The sequence below is a fragment of the Cervus elaphus genome, chromosome 29 (genome assembly GCF_910594005.1).
Source record: "Cervus elaphus chromosome 29, mCerEla1.1, whole genome shotgun sequence".
Lineage (NCBI taxonomy): Eukaryota > Metazoa > Chordata > Mammalia > Artiodactyla > Cervidae > Cervus > Cervus elaphus.
In genome coordinates this window covers 1,588,804-1,614,519 of record NC_057843.1, presented here as the reverse complement: position 1 = coordinate 1,614,519, position 25,716 = coordinate 1,588,804, and the positions used below count along the sequence as shown (strand labels likewise).

The following is a 25,716-nucleotide window of genomic DNA, read 5'->3' as shown; positions in this document are numbered from 1 at the left end:
TGTGTGAAATATCTGGAAGAAAATATAGAAGAAAATCTGCATGACCTTGGGTTAGTCAAAAGTTTTTAGTCACGACAACAAAAATGTCATCTATAAAAACAAAAAGATAAATTGAACTTTGTCAAAATTGAAAACTTGCTCTGTGAAAAATGTTAAAAAATGAAGACAGGGAATTCCCTGGTTGTTCGGTGGTTAGGACTCCATGCTTCCGTTGCAGGGAGCATGGGTCTGAAGCCTGGTTGGGGACCTAAGATTCCACAAGCCATATGGTTTGGTGAAGGAAGAAAAGGACAAGTCGCAGAATGGGAGAAAATATTTGTAAATCATTCCCTGATGCATCAGTGGTAAAGAATCTGCAAGCAGTACAGGAGGCCTGGGTTCAATCCCTGGGTTGGCAAGATCCCCTGGAGAAGGGACTGGCTACCCACTCCAGTGTTCTTGCCTGGAGAATCCCATGGATAGAGGTGCCTGGCGGGCTACAGTCTATGGGATCACAAGAAGTCAGCACAACTGAGCGACTAACACTTAAAGATACTAAGAGATAAGCAGACACATTTTCAATGAAGGTACGGTAAATAAGTATATGAAAAAATATTGACATCCTTTACATTAAAAAGTTCAATGTAAAACTACAGTGAGATATTGCTGCATATGTTGCTGGGTGGAAGGCAAACTGTGGGCCAGCGAGGAATGACAGCTGGGCAGTTTCTTATAAAGTTTAAACACAGTCTTACCATACAGCCTGATGATCTCAATCCTAGGTATTTGTCTAAAAGCAATGGAACCCTATCTTTATTCAAAAACCTTAATTTAAGTGTTCTTAGAAGCTTTATTTGTAATTGCTAAAAGTTGGAAACAAGCCAGATATCCTTCAAACTGAACAGATAAACAGGCTGCAGAACACCCATTCAATACTGCTTTTCAGTCATAAAACGACAACCTGTGACTAATTCAACAAATTGGATACATGTTAAATGCATTCCACTAAGTGAAAGAAGCAAAATCCAAAAGGTTTTATAGTCTGTGATTCCATTTATGTGAAAATCTGGAAAAAGTAGAACTAGAGTAATGGTAAATAGGCCAGGGTTTGTCAGGGTTTGAGGGCTGGGGTCTTTGTTGACTCCTGACCGTAAGTGTGTATAGTGTTTGAGGTGATGGAAGTGTCTATAAGGAAATATATTGGATCCATAACTCAAAACTCTTAAAACTGTGTACTGCAAAGAACATATTTTACCACACATGAAGTTAACAAAATCAGCTAGGGCGGAGAGGAACCTGACAAGGGAACACAGATGGTAGCAAAGCTGTTTAAACTGCAGGTGAACCTTGTAACCACAGTCCAGTGGATTGGGAGAAAGAGTGAGCCCTAAGGAACTTGAGAAAATAGTGTTTGACCGGAAACTAACACTCAGGATGAAAGGACCCCAGGTAGTCTCCTCTTCCTGGCAGTTTCGCATGTGTTAAACTCCATGGACATGTGTTTGCATGCGTGTGTGCTCAGTCGCTCAATCATGTCCAACTCTTTGCAAGCCCATGGACTGTAGCCCGCCAAGCTTCTCTGTTCATGGGATCCTCCAGGCAAGAATACTTGGAGTGGATTGCCATTTCCTTCACCAGGGGATCTTCCTGACCCAGGGATCGAAGCTGCATCTCCTGGATTGCAGGCAGATTGTTTCCTCTGAGCCACCAGGGAAGTCCTCATGTGCATGTGCAATAGAGTTAAAGAAATGAGCTTGTGAAATTTAGGTAGTTTCAGTTGTAAATAATGGAGAAGCTAACATGTAGAGCCTGAATTAGGTCGAATGTATCAATATGAAGACAGAAGACAGATAGCTAAAGAGAGAACAGTCACCATAGGTAGCTGTACTGTGAGCCAGCTGTGTGGACAGGGAGGTGCCTGCAAAGTCTGTTAGCATTCCTCTCTGCCCCTCTGTCTCTGCTGGACCAGCTAACACGTGTTTACCAAACACGTGCTTTTCCGCCTCCATGTGAATTGCCTTTCCTCCTCTGAGGTCCCAACCCCCTACCCCCAGCATCCTCTTTGTCTTTAGCTGAGATGTGGTTTAAGCTGAGGGTCTCAGCCATTTTGGTGAGAGACTCAGTTTTCTTGGGCCTCTCCCATGTATACATGCTTTTCAACTTTGGTGTGATTTTCTCCTGTTCTCATGTCCGTTTAATTCTTACACCAGCCAGAAGAACCTAGACAGATGGAAAATTGCTTCCTCCCTGACAGGGTTATTATTTGTACTTATTTTGGCCTGTAAAATCTAAAGTAACATTTTCCAAAACCATTTCCAGTCTCTGAAGCATTCAAATTACTCGAAATCAGTATTATATGTGAGAGAAAGACCAAGCTCACTAAGGGAGGCGGTCAGAAGTCACTGACCTCCTCTTGAAGGAGAACTTGACACATCCCTGTGTGGTCACCCTACGGTGTTTGGAATGTGTCTGAAATGACCCAGAGAAGAACTGCAGCAACTGAGTCTCCAGGAGCTTTTGTAGGTCATTACATTGTCGTAGGTTCAGTTGTGACCTTGGCTGCACCAAAAATTCCCACTTCAAAACCAGTAATTCATGTGTCATTGAGGGTTCATAAATCTGACCCATCTTTGCTTTGAAGGGACTACTGTACTCACTGTGAATATTTGCCTTTTTAAAATATGAGCTACGTGCTTGATTAAACACACAGCAGTCGGCACACAGGTGATGAAGGGTACACAGGTGTGTGACCCAGGTACAGGGCCTCTATCTTTATGCACCCTTGTTGGTTTTTTTATTTACCCTTTAAAACAATGACATTTTGAGACTGGCAACTAAATGAAAGCTTAGTAGAATGTATATGTATATTCAGTACCTCTAAAGAATTGAACAATAATTCAAGCAGATTACTTTTATAGTGAAGACAAGAACAGGAGTCATCCAACTCTAAAATACAATAGGATTCATTTATTTTTTAAACCATAACTAATACACATTTCTTAGAACAATATGTCTACTGGGATTAATGTGCTTTTTTTATAACTTGAAAAAATATTTCTTCCATGCTTTTAATCCTTCTCACTTAAAAATTAAATAGCACTAACGCCATGAAATTAAAAGACACTCCTTGGAAGGGAAGTTATGATCAACCTAGACAGCGTATTAAAAAGCAGAGACATTACTTTGCCAATAAAGGTCTGTCTAGTCAAGGCTATGGTTTTTCCAGTGGTCATGTATGGATGTGAGAGTTGGACTGTGAAGAGATCTGAGTGCCGAAAAATTGATGCTTTTGAAGTGTAGTGTTGGAGAAGACTCTTGAGAGTCCCTTGGACTGCAAGGAGATCCAACCTGTCCATCCTAAAGGAAATCAGCCCTGAATATTCATTGGAAGGACTGATGCTGAAGCTGAAACTCCAATACTCTGGCCACCTCATGTGAAGAGTTGACTCATTGGAAAAGACCCTGATGCTGGGAGGGATTGGAGGCAGGAGGAGAAGGGGACAATAGAGGATGAGATGGCTAGATGGTATCACTGACTCGATGAACTTGAGTTTGAGTAAACTCCGGGTGTTGGTGATGGACAGGGAGGCCTGGCGTGCTGTGATTCATGGGGTCACAGAGAGTCAGACACGACTAAGCGACTGAACTGAAGGTTGTAATTGATAAACAGAATGATAAAATACATTGATATCTTGTTACTTTATTACAAATTGCCACAAAATAAACTGAAAAGATAATCCAGAGTGGCCTATGAGTGAAAATGATTCCCACTTTCTCTCTAACAGGACCATATAACACACAGTGTCGTATGCACAATAGCCTAGAATCACTGTTTTGTACATCATACGTGTCATGGTCTATTAGCATTTTATTTTCCTGGTTCCTTCAAGTGTAGTTATCAGAATGTCTGAAGGTTATATACATCAAAGTATAATTTAGAAAGACTGTATTCACAACTCTGCACAGTGATAATGAGACAGGAAGGGTGTAGGGCATAACCTTTGAAGGAATGACATAGCCCAAAGACATGACGTAAACTGGTTAGACCCAAATAGGTATACAGTGGCGGATGGGTTGACCTCCACTTGACCTTGAGCCTCAGTACGCACGCACTGGAATACACCAGCAAGCTGAGTGACACACCCCAGGCACCATGACCCCAAGGTCAGAAAGTGGGCAGTGACCCAATTCCTGGAAATCACAGCCCCTTCCCCCAAAATAACTGGAATACTCCTCCCACTCATTAGCCTATGAAATTTCCCACTGCTATAAAAACTGACTCCCCATGCCCAGGGGCCTGCTCTTGCCTCCTGAGATGACCCACACGCTGTCTATGGAGTGTGTATCTCTGAGTAAACCTTCTTTACATGACTGAGCACAGACACACACACACACACACACACACACACACACACACACACACACAGCACCATCGCTCACTCTTGAATTCTTTCCTGCTCTAAGCCAAGAAGCTACACTTGGCGGCCGCCCCAGGGACTCGGACGTGATCCACTCTCTCTCCTGTGTCAATAAGACGGGATGGTGACAAAGAAGATGAGTCTTAAGAAGCAGTCTTTTCTACTCCTTGGATGAGAAAGGCATGTCCACAGGCTATAAGCAGACAATTGTCTTGAAGACAATTCCAGAGAGGCTAAAGGAGGGAGACTGATGATGTGAACTCTGAAATACATTTAAAAAATTCCCGTAATCTTTTTGCTTTTGATGAACGATTATAAGAAGTTTGCACTGATGGCAGAAATCAGTGGTAGGTGGAGGGCTGGGCGTTGGTCTACAGGCAGTGCTACAGAAATGCAGTATCAGCAGGTAACGCCCTCTGAGCCGTCTCTCTATCTGCTTTCCCCACTTCCTGTTATCTTGGGAATGCATGATTCATTAGAGTAACCATAAGTCTCATTGCTCAGTCGTCACTGCTTCAGAATTTAATCTCGAGACTTAACAAAAGAAGTATAGTTTTTGAAAGTGATTTGTGATAAACTGATGACGTCCTTGTACTGTTTGTTAAGTGGGTTGATTAATTAGAAAACATAAAATTATCATCAATCATATTTTTCTTGTTCCTTGGGTTTTACAACTCCTAGTGCTATTTACATTTGCAGTTGGTTCTGGCTTTGCCCTGATGCTATGGAAATGAGCACTGTGTGTTAATGAGAGTAGACGTATAATGTCAAAATATCTTTCCTGATAATTTGCAGTCACCTGGAAACCTTGAGCATTTACAAGAAGTCAGCATATCCAGAGAGGTATGTGAGAAAGGTGTCTTATCTTCCACAGACCCTGTAGTCTGTACACTGTAAGCACTTTGGAAAATGAAAATGATACTACAACATGAAACCGGGTTTCATCCTTGCTGTCACGGTGAATAATAACTTGTAGACCAAGAGCAGACGCTTGTTCCCATGCTCCTCTTTAACGTTTTTACCTCCTCCTCTGTAACTCACTCCTGAATGATGTGGTCCCTACACCATCATCAATGGAATTTGTCATCAGTGGAATTCGTGTTTTTGACAGTTGTACTCACTGCTGTGTCCCCAGGACCCAGAAGTTAGAGCAGAGAGAGAAGCGGGAGCCCAGGTAGGAGGCAGCTGCAGGAAGCCATCAGGTAACGGTGTTGCTGGCTGCAGAGGAGCGGCGAGAGGGGTCGTGTAGTGAGCACTGTGAGTGTGGAGCCTACAGGTTCTGCTGGTGGATCGTTGTGAGGTGTGAGGGAGACCGAGGGCTTCCCAGGTGGCTCAGTGCTGAAGAATCCGCCTGCAGTGCCAGAGACTCAGGTTTGGTCCCTGGTCGGGAAGATCCCCTGGAGAAGGAAACGGCAACCCACTCCAGTGTTCTTGGCTGGAGAATCCCATGGACAGAGCAGGCTGGTGGGCGACAGTCCGTGGGGTCACAGTGAGTCGGACACAACTGAGCACACACAGGCTCATGAGAATCAGAGGAGGCAGGAGTAACTCTGATTTTCAAGGTTTTACCTTTCTTTCCCTCTGACCTAAACCAAGGATGGAGCAAGTTTTCACTTCCTGAGTAGACACCTGCTTATATGAATCTGGGATTCAGGCACAGGTGCTGAGTTGAGATGTACATTCCAAGAAGGCTCTGTGTGTAGATTGTAATTGAAACCAGTAGATTGGATGCTATGACCGAAGGAATGGCTATAAGTAGGAAAGAGAGAAGGTCAAGGATTTAGCCCTGGGGCTTTCCCTGGCAAAGAGTCTGAGTTAGACCTCACCCACATGTCTGCAAGAGAAGGCAGAGAATGGGGTATAGGTCAGGTCATGGAGGTCACTGCCAAACTCCACAGGACCCTGCTGGTGGAGGGGGTGGGTGACAGCCCAGGTAGGATGGAGCCAGGGAGATTCAGAGGCGAGGAGCTGGATAACACAAGTACAATACACTTTGGAGGACTTGTGCCATGAAAAGCAGAGTTTGCAATAACTGGCGAAGGAAGTGGGATTGTGAAAAACTCTTTAGCATGGTAGAAGCTATTTACAGATAAAGAGAATTTATTGATATAAGAGAATATATTTCTATTTCCACCCATGGAGCTTTTGCTGGTATTCAAATTTGCTCATAAATGTTATGAATATATGAATATACATACATGTGTGTGTGTCTATGTGCATGAGCGCATTAGTAATGGTGCAGACTTAACCTCCTCTCTAGAAGCCGTGTGCTAGCATGTTGAGGGCCAGGGCTTCTGCATTAGTTGGGTTCAAACTCTGGCACAGCTACTTAATAAAGCTGCTAATAAGAGTTCACTTTCCCAGGTGTGTTTGTGCTCCAGGTCTTCTCAGAGCTTTACCTGCCAAGTAACCCTCGAGAGACTCATATAATAGAGGTGCTGTTATACCACCCACTTCACTGTGCTGTGTTCTGTGCTAAGCGGCTTAGTCATGTCCAACTCTTTGCGATCCCATTGACTACAGTCACAGGATTCTGTCCTCTGTCCACGGGATTCTCCAGGCAAGAATACCGAAGGCAGTTGCCATGGCGTCCTCCAGGCGATCTTCCTGACCCAAGGAACGAATCCACATCTCTTATGTCTAATCTGTATTAGCAGGTGGGTTCTTCACCACTTGCACCACCTTGGAAGCCCATATCACCCATCTCACAGGTAGGAAAATTGAGATGCAGAAAGCTTAAGTAAGGGCTTCCCAGGTGATGCTCAGTGGTAAAGAACCCGCCTGCCAAGACAGGAGATGCGGGTTCAATCCCTGGGTGGGGAAGATCCCCTGGAGCAGCCGACTCTAGTATTCTTGCCTGGGAAGTCCCATGAACAGAGAAGCCTGGCGGGCTACAGTTCATGGGGTCGAAAAGAGTCGTACACGACCGAGTGACTAAACAACAACAAAGCTTGGGTAAATGGTCCTCAGCACAGAGCCTTGGAGGTGAAGCTGGCCCCGAGTGCTTGCACAGTTATGTCTGCCCTGCTCTCACAATAAAGCAATCCACAGCTGTTAAAGGAGTTTTGAAATATTATTAGCAATATGCTTATATATGACTACAAGGAAAACGTGACTGCATCAAATTTTCCAGCCCAGTATGCATGAGTTCAACAGAAGCTTCAGTTGCAGTGGAGGCCCTCACCCACATGAGTCATGAGTCTTGTTAAATCCTAGCATGTCAAGTTCAGACAATGCAGTCCTGTGATAGTACAATGCAATCGCAGTACGAATAACCTTTTCTTATTATTTGTTCAGTGAGTCATACTGTAGATAAGCTATCAAAATCACATTTCTAGCTTGGAATGTTTCTCTCAGGAACCCTTTTCTATAGGAAAAATCTGCTTTTAAAATGATCTTGCCTTTGAATCAACTGTACTCCAATAAAAATTTTTTTTAAAAAGATCTTGTCCCTCCCAGCTTCTGCCCCCAGGGGAGGGAGGCCTTCTCAGCCTGCAGGCCCTCCAGGATTGAAAGCCTGGACTTGCTTCTGATTTACTGCCTGTCTGCCCTCCTCACCTCCATTCACACACAAGCAGCCGTGCATTTAATTCATGTTGCTGTTATTCAGTCCTCAGTCATGTCCGACTGTTTTCGACCCCATGGACTGTCACCGTCCAGGCTTCCCTGTCTATGGGATTTCCCAGGCAAGAACACTGACGTGGGTTGCCATTTCCTACTCCAGGGGATCTTCTCCACCCAGAGATCCAACTCAAGTCTGTGCCTCCCGCCTTGACAGGTGGATTCTTTAATATTGAGCCTTGTTTCGTGTTAGTTGGACTGAAATGCAGAATGCCTGGTTGCCCATTCTAGATGTTAGCTCAGCTGCCGTTGTCAGACTGTTCTCAGGCCATTCTGGAAGCAAAGCTATGAGTAACAGCATCTCTGTGAAAATACTGCTGCTAATTTCCACTCTCAATTGGACTGACAAAGGGTCTGCTCTTTCCTTCATAACATAACCTCTAATTATGTAGGATAATCACACTTAGGGGCTTCCCTGGTAACTCAGCTGGTAAAGAATCCGCCTGCAGTGCAGGAGCCTGGGTAGGGAAGATCCCCTGGAGGAGGGCATAGCAACCCACTCCAGTATTCTTGCCTGGAGAATCCCACGGACAGGGGGGCCTGGATGGCCACAGTCCATGGGGTGCAGAGAGTCGGACACGACTGAGCGACTAACACACAGCAGTCACACTTAGATCTGTTTAACCTCTAACTGGGACGGATACAGTTTTGGAGTTACATTCTGTTTCACCACTTCCTGCCTTTTCATTCCTGGAAAAATTATTTAACTTCTCTAAGCCTCAGTATATTCATATGGAAGCTGGTAGATAAAATTTTCCTTGAAGGTTGTGAAACCTAAAAACAATATATTTAAAACCACTGAGCAGAATGTCTGGAGCCTCCAAGAAGAATGGAAGGACCTTTGCATGTCCAGGAGTATTCTTGTAAAAAGATTCACAGTGACTGTCCCATCAGACAAGGCGTGCAAAGCTCCTGCTGTTTATCACAGACTCAGGAAATTTTAATAGTGATAACTTCTCTCTGTGTAAAATAAAATGTAAATTCAGGTATGGAATGTGGGCTCAACATATATAGCTTGTAATCTTCCTATGATTAACTTTTTTCAGAGTCAGTAAATGTGGTAGAAATAGGAAAATTGTCAAAAGGAAAGGAAAAGGACTAAAATTTCCTTTGAGGCAAAAAGGAAGAGTGTTACCAAATAAAGGAGTCTATAATAAATAAAATGCTACTGTACAAAATGATGGAGGAGGAAATGATAACCCAATCCACTGTTCTTGCCTTGGAAATCCTGTGGAGAGAGGAGGCTGGTGGGCTACAGTCCATGGAGTCACAGAAGAGTCAGACGACTAGTGACTGAGCACGCATACGAAAAGGGGAATCAGTTGATGACAAAACAGGACCAAAACAGCCCACAGTTTTGGTAGAAGAATCAGGGCGATGTACGTGGAAGAGACAGTGCTCTTCTGTGGATAAGAGCTTGAGTTACAGTGTCAGAAAGAGCCTTGGTTTAGATACTGATTTGGGCAGGTTCTTGGTAACGCTCTGCAGTGAAATTTCTTCCACTCCAAGAGACATGTTATGATACCATCTTCCTGACGGGTGATTTATATCTGGCTAGGTAGTAACTCGAAACAATTCCAGGCTTGCCAAGTCATTTCATTAAATCTTGCTTTTAACAGTTTTACAGTCAAGCACACCTATAAAATACTTACACCTGTAAAATACTTACAGGAAGGTGAATTTACCTTCTTGATGTAATTAACCCACTTGAATTACTTTAATCCCCGAGGGTCATCTAACGCCAAAATTCTGGAAAGCAATTTTCAAGGAGTGCATATGCTTCTTTCCTATAGAAATACAACTGCTTTACTCTAATTCTTGCCTCTTGCTTGATTTCTGTTTAAATTTTCTGTTTTGTAACTGACATAATGCTTTATTTTGGTGGCCCTAAAGATAGTCATGTGTTTATACCAAGGGGGTGAATTCAGGTGTCATTCAGTCAGAGCTGCTGAGAAGAAGGCTCAGTCAATAATTTAACTTTAATTTAAACTTAATAGTTTGACAAGCAACCCAGTCAGTAATTATCTCCCCTCTGACTTGAGGACTTTGGCTTATTATGCAAAAGCCTGCCTTTAGCTGAAGGACACACACCCAGAATGGAGATTAAACAGGTGAACTTGACTTCATATATTGGCCTCTTTAATATCCAATTCTTCCTAGTTAGTCCATAAATCTTAAGGATATATATATATATATATATATATATATATATATAAAACTGGATTTATAAATATAAATCCTAAAGAATATAAATATTAAAATATAATAACATTATTATGTAAAACCATTTATCATCACAAGTTTCTGAGATAATTTATAAAATCTAATGTTTATCTCTGAAATAGATGATCAGAACACTTTAAATGAAAGTTTAAGTCTGCTGAAATCTAACTCTTTAATCCCTGATATTCTTCTTTATCTACAGAAGCATGGCAAACTGTTGTATTTCTTTAAAAGCTTGTTGTCATTGGTAACTTTGAGTAGTCTCTGAAATGTAATTTAAATATTCTATGAATATATCTTTTGATAGATTGACATGTAAATGTTAATATAAAACCATATGTACCACACAGAATATAGTTTTAATTACTTCCAAATAATTGTACTTGAATGAACAAAAAGGGAGAAATTTTCCATTCATCCATGTACAATTATTTGAAAGTAATAATTGGGAGAAAACAACTTCTTTTACAAATTAAATCATTTACTGTGCTAGTCTAAATTATGTAACAACTTCTGTTTCTGTAGTAGAATGTAACTGCCTTACAATTAATAAGATGATAAAGGAAGTTTCAACTGCAAATAAGATCCTGAAATCTCAAGATAAAATTAAGATTCATGAACCAGCAGTGATGGAAAGTAGCTACTTTTTAGGTCCCATTCAATATTTAATTTGAAAAAAAATATAAGTAAATAAAAATTTCTAGGGATTAATACCTTGTAAATGGGTAAATAACATCATTTTTGTGCCAAAGTTTAACCAAATAGGTGTTTTCTTTTCTTGCATAAAATTTTTGCACTAAAAATAAAAGGCTTCTGGAAAGAATTTTTAATGATACAGATTTTTAGAAAATCCTTAACAAATGTATATATGATTTCCAAGGCTGTGTGAAGTGGATATCTTTTCAAATGATGTACATTTAAATAACTCAGTGTCTCTATGGGCTCTTCCAAAGTTCATGGACTGTTAGAGCAATTGGATCAAAGTGACTCAGGCAAGGAAAAAAATAAAATGACTAAACTAAGTCTTACATTTGTTTAAATTCAAAATGATTGTTAAAAAATAAACTGTATTTTCTGAACATACCATAAATTTTAAATAAAAATTAGCAATCAGGTTTACTTTTGGTTTCTTATAGAGAGAAGTAAGTATGGAGACAAAAATAGCTTATTACTACTTCAGCTAGAATTCTGAGTCAGGTGACTTAGAAAGTAGGGATCACTGAATTGCCTCTAGAGAATAATACATTATTTCAAAATTAGCATGAATTTGATATTTAATAACACAAACTTTGTTTAATAGTTACATTGAACACCTACTCATTAAAACTTTAATGAAGATAAATTAAAACACCAATATTTCTTATTGAAAATGCCAAGTACCACAAATGAAATTTTGTAAACAAGGTTCACATCTCAAAAAACTGTAAAGTTTTATGAAAATAGCCATTATACTCACATAGTCTCCGCAAAACATTTTGATGATGGTGTTTAACTTCAGGGCAGATCAGAAGGTGTTTAGTGTGTGGTCAGTTGAAAGGCTTGTTTCACCGTGTCCCTAGAAAGAACTGAAGTTCACTGTTCAATCCAATTTAAGTATGTCCACTGTCCACTTTGGTTTCTCAAGCAAGAAAACACAGGGTCAGTTATGGACAAGCATTTATTAATATACTGAGCCACCAGTCACAGGCAGAATTAATGCACAAAACAAACAGAACCAGTAGCCTAACCCCTGGCTCTGTGTTGATTTAAGAAACATTAATTATCGAACCAATCAAAGCAGTGTAATCTTTTGAGAAAGCTGGTGACTTATGGAAAGTGGGTTGATTAACCACATAGTTAATGATTTATTTTCTGCTTTGTTGTTTTTAACACTCAGACTTTTTCAGTTCCTCCAGCCTCTAGCTTCATGCTTCACATGGCTAGGTTTTATATGCATCTATACCATTCACTTGGAGAAGGAAATGGCAACCTGCTCCAGTATTCTTCCCTGGAAAATCCCATGGATGGAGGAGCCTGACAGGCTATGGTCAATGGGGTCGCAAAGAGTTCCACACGACTGAGCGACTAACACACATACCATTCACTAAATATATTAAACTGTTATGTATCTTATGTTACAAAATAGTTTATTTAGGAAAGAAATGATTACCCAACAGGAGAAGTTTTGGAGAAATCATATACGTGCACCATCATTTGTACACTTGGGCTTCCCTCATAGCTCGGTTGGTGAAGAATCCGCTTGCAATGCAGGAGACCCTGGTTTGATTCCTGGTTTGGAAAGATCTGCTGGAGAAGGGATAGGCTACCCAATCTGGTATTCTTGGGCTTCTCTGGTGGCTCAGCTAGTAAAGAATCCGCCTGCAATGTGGGAGACCTGGGTTCGATCCCTGGAGAAGAGAAAGGCTACCCACTACAGTATTCTGGCCTGGAGAAATCCATGTATAATCCATGGGGTCACAAAGAGTCACACACGACTGAGTGACTTTCACTTTCATTTGTACACTTTCCTATGTATATACATTATTTTAGGATTTAGCCTTATTACATTTTGAGGAAACATTTTTAAAGACAGCTTCAAAGTCCAACATATTGTTAGGAAATATCTGTAAGCATATGTTTCATACATTATTTCCCCAAAATCACAAAATAGATATGTATTATAGCATTTTACTGCTACTTGCCACTTAGTGAACAATCCAGTGTTCATTTGTTGTTGTTGTGGGTCAGTCACCAAGTCCTGTCTGGCTCTTTGAGACCCCATGAACTGCAGGCTTCCCGGTCCCTTGCCATCTCCTGGAGTTTACCCGAGTTCATGTATGTTGCATTGGTGATACCATCCAACCATCTCATCCGCTGTCGCCCCCCTTCTCCTTCTGCCTTCAATCTTTCCTGGCATCAGGATCTTTTCTAATGAGTCAGCTCTTCCCATCAGGTGGCACACGTGTTGGAGCTTCAGTATCAGTATTTCCAATGAATACTCAGGGTTGATTTCCTTTAGGATTGACTGGTTTGATATCCTTGCTGTCAAAGGGACTCTCAAGAGTCTTCTCCAGCACCACAGTTCAAAAGCACCACAGTTCAAAAGCTCAACTTTCTTTATGGTCCAACTCTCACATCTGTACATGACTACTGGAAAGACCATAGCTTTTTTTTTTTTTCCATTTTAGAATTTTTTTCCCCTTTATTTATTTATTTATTTTTCCAGTGGGTTTTGTCATACATTGATATGAATCAGCCATAGATTTACACGTATTCCCCATGCCGATCCCCACCTCCCACCTCCCTCTCCACCCGATTCCTCTGGGTCTTCCCAGTGCACCAGGCCCGAGCACTTGTCTCATGCATAGCCGCTATGGAAAATAGTGTGGAGATTTCTTAAAAAACTGGAAATAGAACTGCCATATGACCCAGCAATCCCACTTCTGGGCATACACACTGAGGAAACCAGATCTGAAAGAGACACGTGCACCCCAATGTTCATCACAGCACTGTTTATAATAGCCAGGACATGGAAGCAACCTAGATGCCCATCCGCAGACAAATGGATAAGAAAGCTGTGGTACATATACACCATGGAATATTACTCAGCCGTTAAAAAGAATTCATTTGAACTAGTTCTAATGAGATGGAAGACCATAGCTTTGACTAGTCGGACCTTTGTCGGCAAAGTGACGTCTTTGCTCTTTAAGACACTGTCTAGGTTTGTTAACAGCTTTCCTGCCAAGAAGCAACTGTCTTCTAATTTCTTGGCTGCAGTCACCAGCGGCAGTGATTTTAAAGCCTAAGAAGAGGAAATCTGTTATTGTTTCCACCTTTCCCCCTTCTATTTGCCATTAAGTGATGGGACCAGATGCCATGATCTTAGTTTTTTTAATAATGAGTTTTAAGCCGGCTTTTTCACTCTCCTCCACCCTCATCAATAAGCTCTTTAGTTCCTCTTCACTTTCTGCCATTAGAGTAGTATCATACACATATCTGAGGTTGTTGATATTTCTCCCAGCAATCTTGTTTCCAGCTTGTAACTCATCCAGCCTGGCATTTCACATGATGTACTTAACATCTAAGTTAAGTAAACAGGGTGGCAATAAACATCCTTGGAATACTCCTTTCTCAACCTGAACTGGTCAGTTGTTCCATACAAGGTTCTAACTGTTGTTTCTTGACCTGCATACAGGTTTCTCAGGAGACAGATAAGATAGTCTGGTATTCCCATCTTTTTAAGAACTTTCCACAGTTTGTTGTGATCCATGCAGTCAAAGGCTTTAGTGTAGTCAGTGAAGCAGAGGTAAATGTTTTTCTGGAATTCCCTTGCTGTCCCTTGATACCATAGTTTTCTTCTGCTGATTTGCATCATTGTAGCTATGGGGGTTGAGAAGATCAGGAATCAAAGAGCCACAAATTCAGGTCTGAAAGCCTCACATTCACACTTTTTTTTTCATGGCGGAAATTGCTTTATAATGTTTTGTTGGTTTTAGAACAACGCGAATCACTGATAATTATATATACGCCCTCCCGCTGGAGCCTCCCTCCCACCCCCACACCCGCCCCACTGGGTCATCACAGAGCGCGGGGCAGAGCTCCCTGTGCTCACAGCAGCTTCCCACTCGCTGTCTCACACAGGGCTGTGTGTACATGTCAGTGTGACCTCCCAGTCTGCCCCACCCTCTCCTTCCTCCCCGCATCCACAAGTCTGCTCTCCACTAGGCTCATCAGGACCGTTCTTCTAGATTCTCTACATATGCTTTAGTATTCCCAGGTGGCTCAGAATCTGCCTGCCAATGTAAGAGACCAAGTGTGATTCCTGGGTCAGGAAGATACCCTTGAGTAGGATATGGCAACCCACTCCAGTATTGCGGCTGGAGAAATCTCACGGACAGGGGAGCCTGGCAGGCTACACACAGACCATTGGGTCACAAATGGTCAGACACAACTGATTGACACACACATATACAATACTTCTTTTGACTTACTTCACTCTGTATAACAAACTCTGTGTTCATCCACCTCACTATAACTGACTCAAAGTCATTCCTTTTCATGACTGAGTAATATTCCATTGTATGTATGTAACACATCTTCTTTATCCATTCAGCTGTTGATGGACATCTAGGTTGCTCCTATGTCCAGCATTATTATAAATAAAGATGCAGTGAACGCTGAGGTACATGTGTATTTTTGAGTTGTGGTTTTCTCAGGGTATATGCCCAGGGATTGCTGAGTCATGTTGTTGATTTATTCCTAATTTTTTAAGGAATCTCCATACTGTTCTTCACAGTAGCTGTATGAATTTACATTCCCTTTAACAGTGCAAGAGTGTTCCCTTTTCTCCACATCCTCTCCAGCATTTATTGTTTGTAGATTTTTGCTTTTTTTTTTGATGATGGCCATTCTAATTGAGGGCTTCCCTGATAGCTCCATTGGTAAGAATCTGCCTGTAATGCAGGAGACCCCAGTTTGATTTCTGGGTTAGGAAGATCCACTGGAGAAGGGGTAGGCTACCCACTCCACTATTCTTGGGCTTCCCTTGTGGCTCAGCTGGTAAAGAATCTGCCTGCAATGAGGGAGACCTGGGTTCGATCCCTGGCTTGGGAAGATCTCCTGAAGAAGGGAAAGGCTACGCACTCCAGTATTCTGGACTGGAGAATTCCACGGACTGTATAGTCCATGGGGTTGCAAAGAGTCAGACATGACCGATCAACTTTCGCTTCACTTCACTTCATCCTAACTGAGGGCTTCCCTGGTGGCCCAGACAGTAAAGAATCTGCCTGCAGTTCAGGAGTCCCAGGTTCAATCTCTGGGTTGGGAAGATCCCTTGGGGAAGGAAATGGCAACCCATTCCAGTATTCTTGCCTGGAAAATTTCATGGACAGAGAAACCTGGTGGGTTAGGGGTCCATGGGGTTGCAGTTGGACCTGACTGAGTGACTAAAACTTTTATTCTAACCATGTGAAGTGATACCTCATATAGTTTTAATTTTAATTGCTCTAATAATGAGTGATGTTGAGCATCTTTTCATGTGTTTATTGGTCATCTGTACATCTTCCTTGGACAAATGTCTGTTTAGGTCTTCTGCCCATGTTTTGATTGTGTTGTTTTTCCAATATTGAGCTGCATGAGCTGCTTATATATTTTGGAGATAAATCCTTTGTCAGTTGCTTCATTTGCAATTATTTTCTCTCATTCTGACGGTTCCCTTTTCATCTTGTTTGTAGTTTCCCTTGCTGTACAAAAGCTTTTAAGTTTAATTAGGCTCCATATGTTTATTTTTGTTTTTATTTCCATTACTCTGTGAGGCGGGTCATAGAGGATCTTACTGTGATTTATGTCATACAGAATACTACCTATGTTTAACTCTAAAAGTTTTATTGTTTCTGGTCTTGCATTTAGACCTTTCATCCATGTTGAGTTTATTTTTGTGTATGGTGTTAGGAAGTGTTCTAATTTCATTCTTTTACACATAGCTGTCCAGTTTTCTCAGCACCACTTATTGAAGAGTCTGTCTTTTCTTCATTGTATGTTCTTGCTCCTTTGTCAAAGATAAGGTGCCAGTATGTGCATGAGTTTATCTCTGGGCTTTCTGCCTTGTTCCATTGATGTGTATTTCTGTTTTTGTGCCAGTGCCATACTGTTTCAATGACTGTAGCTTTGTAGTGTGTCTGAAGCCAGGAAGGTTGATTCCTCCAGCTCTGTTTTTCTTTCTTAAGATTGCTTTGGCTACTTGGGGTCTTTTGTGCTTCCAAACAAATTGTAAAATTATTTGTTCTAGGTCTGTGAAAAAAAATATCTTTGGTAATTTATAGGGACTGCATTGAATCTGTAGTTTGCTTTAGGTAGTATAGTCATTTTCACAGTATTTATTCTTCCAGTCTGGGAACGTGGTATGTCTTTCCATCTGTTTGTGTCATCTTTGGTTTCTTTCATCAGAGTCTTACTGTTTTCTGCATACAGGTCTTATGTGTCTTTAGGTAGGCTTATTCCTAGGTATTTTATTCTTTTTGTTGCAAACACATTTCTTACTCTTAAGAACAGTTTTTTTTTTTTTTAAAGAGCAAAATTTCCTGTAGCCTCTATCTGATTTTGGATAATTTCTATTGCCTTTACATTTTCAACTTTTTATTTCATCTGGCTCTATAATTGTTATCTACTATAATTTTTTATCTACAGTGGTTGAGTCTACACAGCCATTTGACTTTAACATTCCTGGACATTCTCTCTCTGTGTCTCTCTGTTAAAAAAAAAAACAACATTTATTTATTTATGTTTGGCTGTTCTGGGTCTTTGTTGCTGCATAGGCTTTTCTCTAACTGTGGTAAGCAGGGTCTACTCTGAAGTTGTGGTGTGTGAGATCCTCATTTCACTGGCTCCTCTTGTTGTGGCTCCTGAGCTCTAGAGCACAAGCTTAGTGGTTGTGGCTCCCAGGTTTAGTTGCTCTGAAGCATGTGGAATCCTTCCAGACCAAGGATTGAACCTGTGTCCGCTGCATTGGCAGGTGGATTCTTAACCACTGGACCACCAGGGAAGTCCTGGATGTTCTCTCTTTATGCATGAAATGTAATTAGTAAAAATCCTGTGAACATAATCTTCTAAGTATTAAAATTTTCTTTCTTTAAAGAGATTTCCTTAGAGTATTAGTGCACAATTGGTAAAAAATATAAATATTTTTCAGGTATATTGTATCATAATGAGATAAATAAATGATTTTCTCAAATCCCTGTGGGTGAATGCTGCTGGTAGCTGGAATGAGAGAGTAATAGTAAACCAGCAAGCATTCCAGTGTTTTAAAAGAGGGGAAGCTTTGCAAAGCATATTCAGATCAGTATTGTGGTAGGAACAAGAGAAGTTTGTTTGTTTGTTTGGTTTTTCACAAGAACGTAATTCAGTTCTGTGAAGCTCTGAGTAATATGAACATTGTGAATGTCTCATTGAAATATTTACCAGTTTACAAGTTGACAAATTTGGTTCAGAAGGATTTGCTCTTGAATCATTATTATCATCATCTCAGTTTCTAATAAATACACTGAAAAGCACGAACTCCCTGATGACTATTAATTTTGCTCTTCTTACTTTCTTAGATACATCTTGTTTTCAGAGTTAAAATCAAACATAACTGGGGAAACACAATGCTACAAATAGGAAAAGTAGGAAAATTTTTACTCAAATTGTCACCTGGTATCAAAGACCTATATAACAATGCTTAATTTTCTTGGTTATCTTTAAATCCCTTGAAAGTACTTGAAAACTGGGCAGAAATCAGACACTGTGGAAATACTAGATGTATTAGTAGCTAAATACAATGTTTGAAAACAATTGATGGACAGGGAGGCCTGGTGTGCTGCAATTCATGGGTTCGCAAAGAGTCGGACATGACTGAGTGACTGAACTGAACTGAACTGAAGTATATAATTTAGACTTTTGCAGAATTAGAACAGCAGTGAACATCTGCAAGAAAGTAATTAATGTTAACCCAATGCAGCTGGTTTTCCAAGGTCCTAGGCATTACTCCCTGACTGCAGTGAGGGATGCTTCGCCTTACTCTGACTGCAGGGGTTGCACTGTCTCAGTCTCCTGCTCTGTGAACGTCTCCTCTTCCCCGGGACCTTCCTATTTGGAAATGTCCCCTGATTAGTATTAGGTCCTTTTCTGTTTCTGTGTAAACACTTGCCCTAATTTATCTCATTTAATTCCTGAGCTTTGAAACCATCTGTCTACTTAGGAGTCCCAATTTTCGGATTGGCCTTGAGTTCCAAAATGTTTATTCAACACCCTCACTTGAATGTCTAAAAAAGAGAAAAACAAATATCATGTGTTAATGCATATATATATGGAAGTCAAAAAAATTGATATAGATTATCTTATTTACAAAGCGGAAATATATATTCAGACATAGAGAACAAAGGAACAAATGCACAGACACCGAGGAGGGAGAGGATGGATGAGAGGCCGGGGCTGGCGCACGTGCCTGTTGACACTGGGGGTAGCCGATGAGCACGGCCGGCGTAGCTCAGGCGGCTGCACTCAGTGCCCCGCGACCCAGCAAAGGTGTCAGTCACGCGGTCATGTCCGACGCGGTGCAGCCCCGTGGGCTGCAGCCCCCCAGGCTCCCCTGTCCATGGGATTCTCCAGGCAAGCATACTGGAGTGGGTTGCCATTCCCTTCTCCAGGGGTCTTCCCGACACAGGATTTAACTCGGGTCTCCGGCACTGCAGGCAGTCTTCACCGTCAGAGCCAGCAGGGCGCCCGTGGTGGCCTGAAAGGGAAGGAGATTAAACAGAGGGGATGCGTGTACGTGCAGCTGATTCCCTCTCCTGTATGGCAAAGACCAGCGCAACACCGTAAAGCAACTATACCCCAATAACGTTTTTTTTTAATGTATCAGGAAGGACCAGACATTTTTATTCACCTCAATGCAGCCCACCCTCCCATGTGAGGCAAAGCCACCACATTCCTCCCACGACCCAGCCAGCTGCTCAAACCAGGATCTGGGTCTCACCCTCAGAGCCTTTGTGTGCCCTGACGCACCAGCAGGCCCTGCTGACACGCCTTGCACTGTGTCCTGACCTGGGTCGGCGTCTCCCCTCACACCAGCCAGACCTCTGCTCCTCACCCGCACAGAGCGGCAGGGTCCGGTCTCCATGCTGAACCAGAGAGTCAGATCCCCCTGTCACCCCTCTAACGTCCTTCCCTGACTGACAGTTCAAATGAAACCCATCTTCTGCCCCCACCTTGCCAGGCTGTGCATGGCCTTGCCCTGAGCCTTTCTGCCTGCTCATCTGCCTTTCCTTCCAGACCAAAGCCGTCTCCTGGAGGGCTTGTGGCCACCAAATGTGGCTCCTGCTCAGAACCTTAACTTGACATGTAAACCTGCTCTTCATTTATGTGGACCCCTGTGCCCATATTTGGCAAGCGTGGCTCTTTCTTCCTCCTGAGACCTCTGCTTGAACATTGCTTCCTTATAATATCTTAACCTGGCCAACCTGTCCTTTTTTTTTTAATTTGATTTTTTAAAACTGAAGTAGTATAATAATGAGTACAATTCAGACAGTGAAGACTCTGCCTGCAATGCAGGAGACCCTGGTTCAATCCCTGGGTTCGGAAGATCCCCTGGAGAAAGAAACGGCAACCCACTCCAGTATTCTAGTCTGAAAAATCCCATGAAACAGTGGAGCCTGGCAGGCTATAGTCCATGGGATCCCAAAGAGTCAGCCATGACTGAACGAGTAACACTTTCACTTTTCAGAGTTCGTTTATGGTGTTGTGTTAATTACTTCTGTACAGAAAAGTGATTGCTATATGTACATATATATACACACATATGCCTTTTATTTGTATTCTTTTCCATAAGGCTTATCACAGGGTATGAAATGCAGTCCCTTGCTGTGCAGTAGGACTTTGTTGTTTATCCATCCTCTATGTAAAGCTTGCGCTGTGCTTGGCTTAGTCGCTGCGACGTGCCTGACTCTTTGTGACCACGTGGACTGTAGCCCTCCAGGCTCCTCTGTCTATGGGGATTCTCCAGGTGAGAATGCTGGAGTAGGTGGCCATGCCCTCCTCCAGGGAATCTTCCCAACTCAGGGATCAAACCCGGGTCTCCTGCATTGCAAGCAGACGCTTCACCATCTGAGCCACAAGGCAAGCTCATACATACTTATATATGATATATATAAAGCACCCAAAATATTTTTGAAGGCATGAATTTGCTTTTCTAAGGGTTGGGAACCGACGGCAAGGCAGCCTGTCGTGTTGGCGGCCGCTGGGCGTCCCTGTATGGCCATGCTCTCTCCATGTACGGTGCGTTCGGGTCACCTGTTAGTGTAAAGACCAAAGTTACAGGTCATCCAAATTCATCTACTTTTCAGGAATTTTCTTTTCCAGGACTTTAAAAATGTTATCATTGGTCATCCTAGCTAGCAATTCCTGAAACCTCCATCTTTGTAAACCTCAAGACTCTCTCCAAAGCAAAATAGGAAATGTTAGCTTTCCTGAATTGTGTTGCTTATCAGTTATAACAATAGATTTTCATTGTATAAACCACATTTGTCCAACTCTAAATGTCACTGTCAATTTCATATATCCTCTGACTCAGACAATTGCCCTGCTGTGGGGATCGGGCCCCTGCTGCTATTCCCCCACCTGCCAAGGATATGTCCACGCCTACTAATACTCCTGTTTTCCCCCCTAGTTCCTTCATCCTACTGAGTTTTGCATGGTTCTACATATGCTTTTCCACTGGTCAGGTCTTCCTGTACACTCTCAGCTGGTGTTCTGTATGCACTTCTGTGTCTGAAGGTGTATTCCTGATGTATCCATGGAGAGAGATGTATCCCACTGTCACCTACTCCTCCACTGTCTGTTCCCCCTCATCTTTTTTTTTTTCAACTGTACAAAAAATAAACAAATTAACTTAAGTTACCACTTCAGTCCTTACGTTGATTGTTTATAAAAATAACAGTTTGAAATACATTATTGAAAGTGAATACACATAATAAATAGAAAATAAGGATGCATGGTGCTGCAGACATATCAACCAACTTATCTTGATCTAACGCCCACTGCTGTAGACAAAATCTGACACAAATTCAGCATTACTGACACAGCAGTCAGAGTATCAGGGTTGCAAACTATGAGAAAATTAGCTTAAAACTCTGGAACAAAAAAACCCTCTGGATCACTCACCAAAAGAAAAAATACAATTGTTGTTTATCTGGAAGTTAACCTCAGTATAATACTGAATTATCTACTACTACCCATAGGGACAATTTAAAAAATAAAAGTGCCAGGAAAACTTCATTAACAGTATTTTTAAGTCAGTTTTTACTTTAAATATCTGATTATTACTCAAATATCCTAAGCCATGAGGCAGGCCCTAAGGCAATAAATTATAAGTAGTCTGAAATTAATAACTTAAACGTGACATGGTTAACACAGTACACACTGCGTGAGTATCTCAGCCAACCTCTTTCAGGTGAGGTGACAGAAGGTTTACATTTACAGTTTCAACTTCTGCTCAAAAGAGTGATGTCAGTATTCTAGCAACAGTGATGACATCTTATTATTGTAAATATGCTAACATACACACTTCTCTGAATTATGCTTGATTGAATTCTATGTACATGTGGTTCCATATTCCAAGTGTAAAATTTCAACGTTATGGGCTTATAATCAAAGCTGGGTTTCTGAAAGCAAATGATGAAAGCATTTCCTAAAAGTGAATAAACTAGATACAAGTAGGTGACCATTTCATTTTTTCTTTACATGTGATGAACTTCAGTTCAGTTAAGTTTAGTCGCTCAGTCTTGTCCGACTCTTTGCGACCCCATGAACTGCAGCACACCAGGCCTCACTGTCCATCACCAACTCTTGGAGTCCACCCAAACCTATGTCCATCGAGTCGGTGATGCCATCCAACCATCTCATCCTCTGTCATCCCATTCTCCATCTGCCCTCAATCTTTCCCAGTATCAGGGGCTTTTCCAATGAGTCAACTCTTCGCATCAGGTGGCCAAAGTATTGGAGTTTCAACTTCAGCATCAGTCCTTCCAATGAACACCCAGGACTGATCTCCTTTAGGATGGACTGGTTGGATCTCCTTGCAGTCCAAGGGACTCTCAAGAGTCTTCTCCAACACCACAGTTCAAAGGCATCAATTCTTTGGCGCTCAGCTTTCTTTGTAGTCCAACTCTCACATCCATACATGACCACTAGATGATGAAGCATCAATTCCCGAGGTATGTTTGTTTCTGGAACATACAGCTTACATGCGCTGCTTTCAAAGACAGCCACCATCTGCTTTACAACTTCACTGAAAAACACTGTGGCAAGCTGAGAGTGTAGAAGTGAGTAAAATTCAAAAGAAATTGAAAAATCCAAAGTACAAGTTATTGGGTAGCCAGGAAGACCTGGGTGAACTTGCCAAATAGTCTCCAAATGAAGAGCTTCCCATCAGCACAGGATACCTTCACCAAGTGTGGTTTCACTACGGTTACTACTGGTGTACTGCACTTCAGTACAGGTGGAAATCCAATTTCTAATCGTGTTTTGCAGTATTCAGATCTCCTTGACATTATATCTGATTTTTTGCACCAAAAAACAAAATGCTTGTAATTCTCCATTCCATCATACATTGCCTGAATAGAATAACCTACAATTCTCCTTTCTGAATATTCCTTTCTTTTGTTTATTAATGGTGCAGCGATTCTGAAGAAGGTTCCTGCGTGTATCTTCTTAGGCAAACTTGAGGTACATAGTGGAAGAGTTCTGCCATCAGCATATACCAGAGGAAGCTGAATGACGTGCCTCACAGGCTCTGGTGTCTGCTGCCGACTTTGGACAGCGTCCCGAGACCACCTTTGGGCTCTATTACCTGATGAGCTGCCACGATCATCTTAGTGAAGACTGCCACCAGTAAGCTGGGACCAGGCCCCAATCATCATCTTTTCAAGTGAATTTTGGTCTCTTAAAAACTCTGAGGGAAAGAATATTTCTTGTGTTTTTAACTGCAGGAAAGTAGATTTTAAGTCTATTTAGACAAAGGCTTTTTAAATATAATTAAATATATAATTTTTAATATAGTTAAATTATATAATTTTTTATATAATTACAAAGCAACAGCCATACAACAGAAAATTCACAATTATCTTTGCTGATACCCTAAACTCTCAAGTTTGAAAATAGCAATTGGCGAGACTTAGAACTTCCCTAAGTGAAATTTTGGCAGCTTGTCACACAGATAGAAAAGTCAGAGTAGAACAAGGAAGACTCAAGTACTCTTACATGACAGAAGAGGACAATGCTGTCTTCTAAAATTACTACGGCCAGAAAATAATGAATGTACTTTTTATGCTCTTACCACTCTTCTCTTTTACTCCTCTTTTTATGTACTGCGCAAGAATTTTGGTATGCAGATATTTAAAAATGCCCATTGTCACAAAATTCTTTCTTTTTTTTAAAGTGAAAGTTCTAATAGAATCATGCAATGCTCTGCATTAGGCCTAACCTTGAAAACCACTGTCTAACCACTGTCATCTAGTGGTCATATTTTAGAACACAGTGACTCTAATCATTATTACCCTCTTTCCAAGACAAGTAACAGCTTTTTAAAAATGGCTGTGATGACCATTAAAGCAGATATACACACATAACCCATAAAAAAAAATCCCCAGATAGCTAACATACTGAAGTACCCCAATACATCAAATGCATCTTAATATTTTGTAATACATTTATCTTTACCTGTTCATGTTCTTGAGCATTATAAATGATTCAACTTAATGAAGCTAATCCCAGGCAGAGTTGAAAAGAAAATATCAATTCATACTTAAGTATGAACAGACTAATAATCTCCATGTCACCTCACCTCTGCCCCTCAAATCTCATGGGGTTGTTCATAACATTTTTACAAGTTATGCTCCTTTTTAAAATTTTAGAAAATGTTTTATCCTTTTTATTCTTCTTAGCCCAAATGACCAAAATATAAAATCAAGTTATTGGAACTAAAATGATAACAACCAGTATTAGAAACCCATGTATTTTAGTATCCCAAAGATAAACATGCACAGTTATTCTTAGCTGACACATAAGCCATGTGAGAGTCACTGCAGAGAACCTCACAGCTCAGGCCATCCCAGTGGAGCTGCTCTGGTAATAAGAGTGAGATAGAAGATTTCTGGGCTCAACATCAAGGAGGATCAGGCAAACACATAAGCATTAAAAATAAAAAGAAAGGAGGAAAGGTTTTCAAACACAAGCAAGCTAGAAAGAGACAGGGAGACCTAGCCAAGATGGTCATTCCCTCTGACTTAATCATAGAACTGAGAAAGAAAAAAGCTAAAAGGAATAAAATCCAAGCTCCACAGCTTTGCATGGGAAATGATATAGCAAACTCTCAGAGCCAGAATATAAGAAATTAAGACGCAAGGGAGGAAGTGAAGGGGCTTCTCTTTCCATCACACCTAAGAACATTAACCCTCTTTGCAATTCTGAGAGATGCCAGTCAGAGAGAAGTGGATAATGCTGCTGTGAGGTGACACATCTACGGTTTCATTGCACTGGAATATGAGACTCCTGCTTGGCCTCCTCATGCCACGGAGGCAGGAGGCAAATGGGTTGTGCTGCCAGTGAGGGGAAAGGACAGCTATGTCCAGAACTCCAGGGATTCTCTGAGCTATTTCTTAGTACTGCATGCCTAGTAGCAAGATTACTGAAAAATTACAGGTACCAATAATAATAATAATGATGATGATGGTACAACTACTGAGGGTGCAGATCCATTAGTAATTTAGATCTTGGTCACCTGTCAGAAAACCCCAACAAGCTGAAGGTCTATTGAAGGTCAAGGAAATGGAATGGGTAGAAGCAGAAGTTTTAGATATTAGCCAATTCCAGAAAAATATCTACTTCTGCATCATTCACTATGCCAAAACCTTTGACTGAGTGGATCACAACAAACTGTAGGAAATTCTTAAAGAGGTGGGACTAC

General features: G+C 41.3%; 1 protein-coding gene and 1 pseudogene across 1 annotated transcript in view; both read right to left on the bottom strand.

Moving 5' to 3' along the window:
- ANXA10 (annexin A10) overlaps window positions 1-11,929 on the bottom strand; it is a 74,984-nt gene extending 63,055 nt beyond the window's left edge. The window contains exon 1 of the mRNA XM_043891242.1: window positions 11,698-11,929. Coding sequence (XP_043747177.1) covers window positions 11,698-11,715 — 18 coding nt within the window. The 5' untranslated portion in view covers window positions 11,716-11,929. The remainder of the gene's footprint in view (window positions 1-11,697) is intronic.
- A 7,493-nt stretch (window positions 11,930-19,422) lies between these two features.
- LOC122685754 lies at window positions 19,423-24,160 on the bottom strand (annotated as a pseudogene).
- Window positions 24,161-25,716: the final 1,556 nt, after the last annotated feature.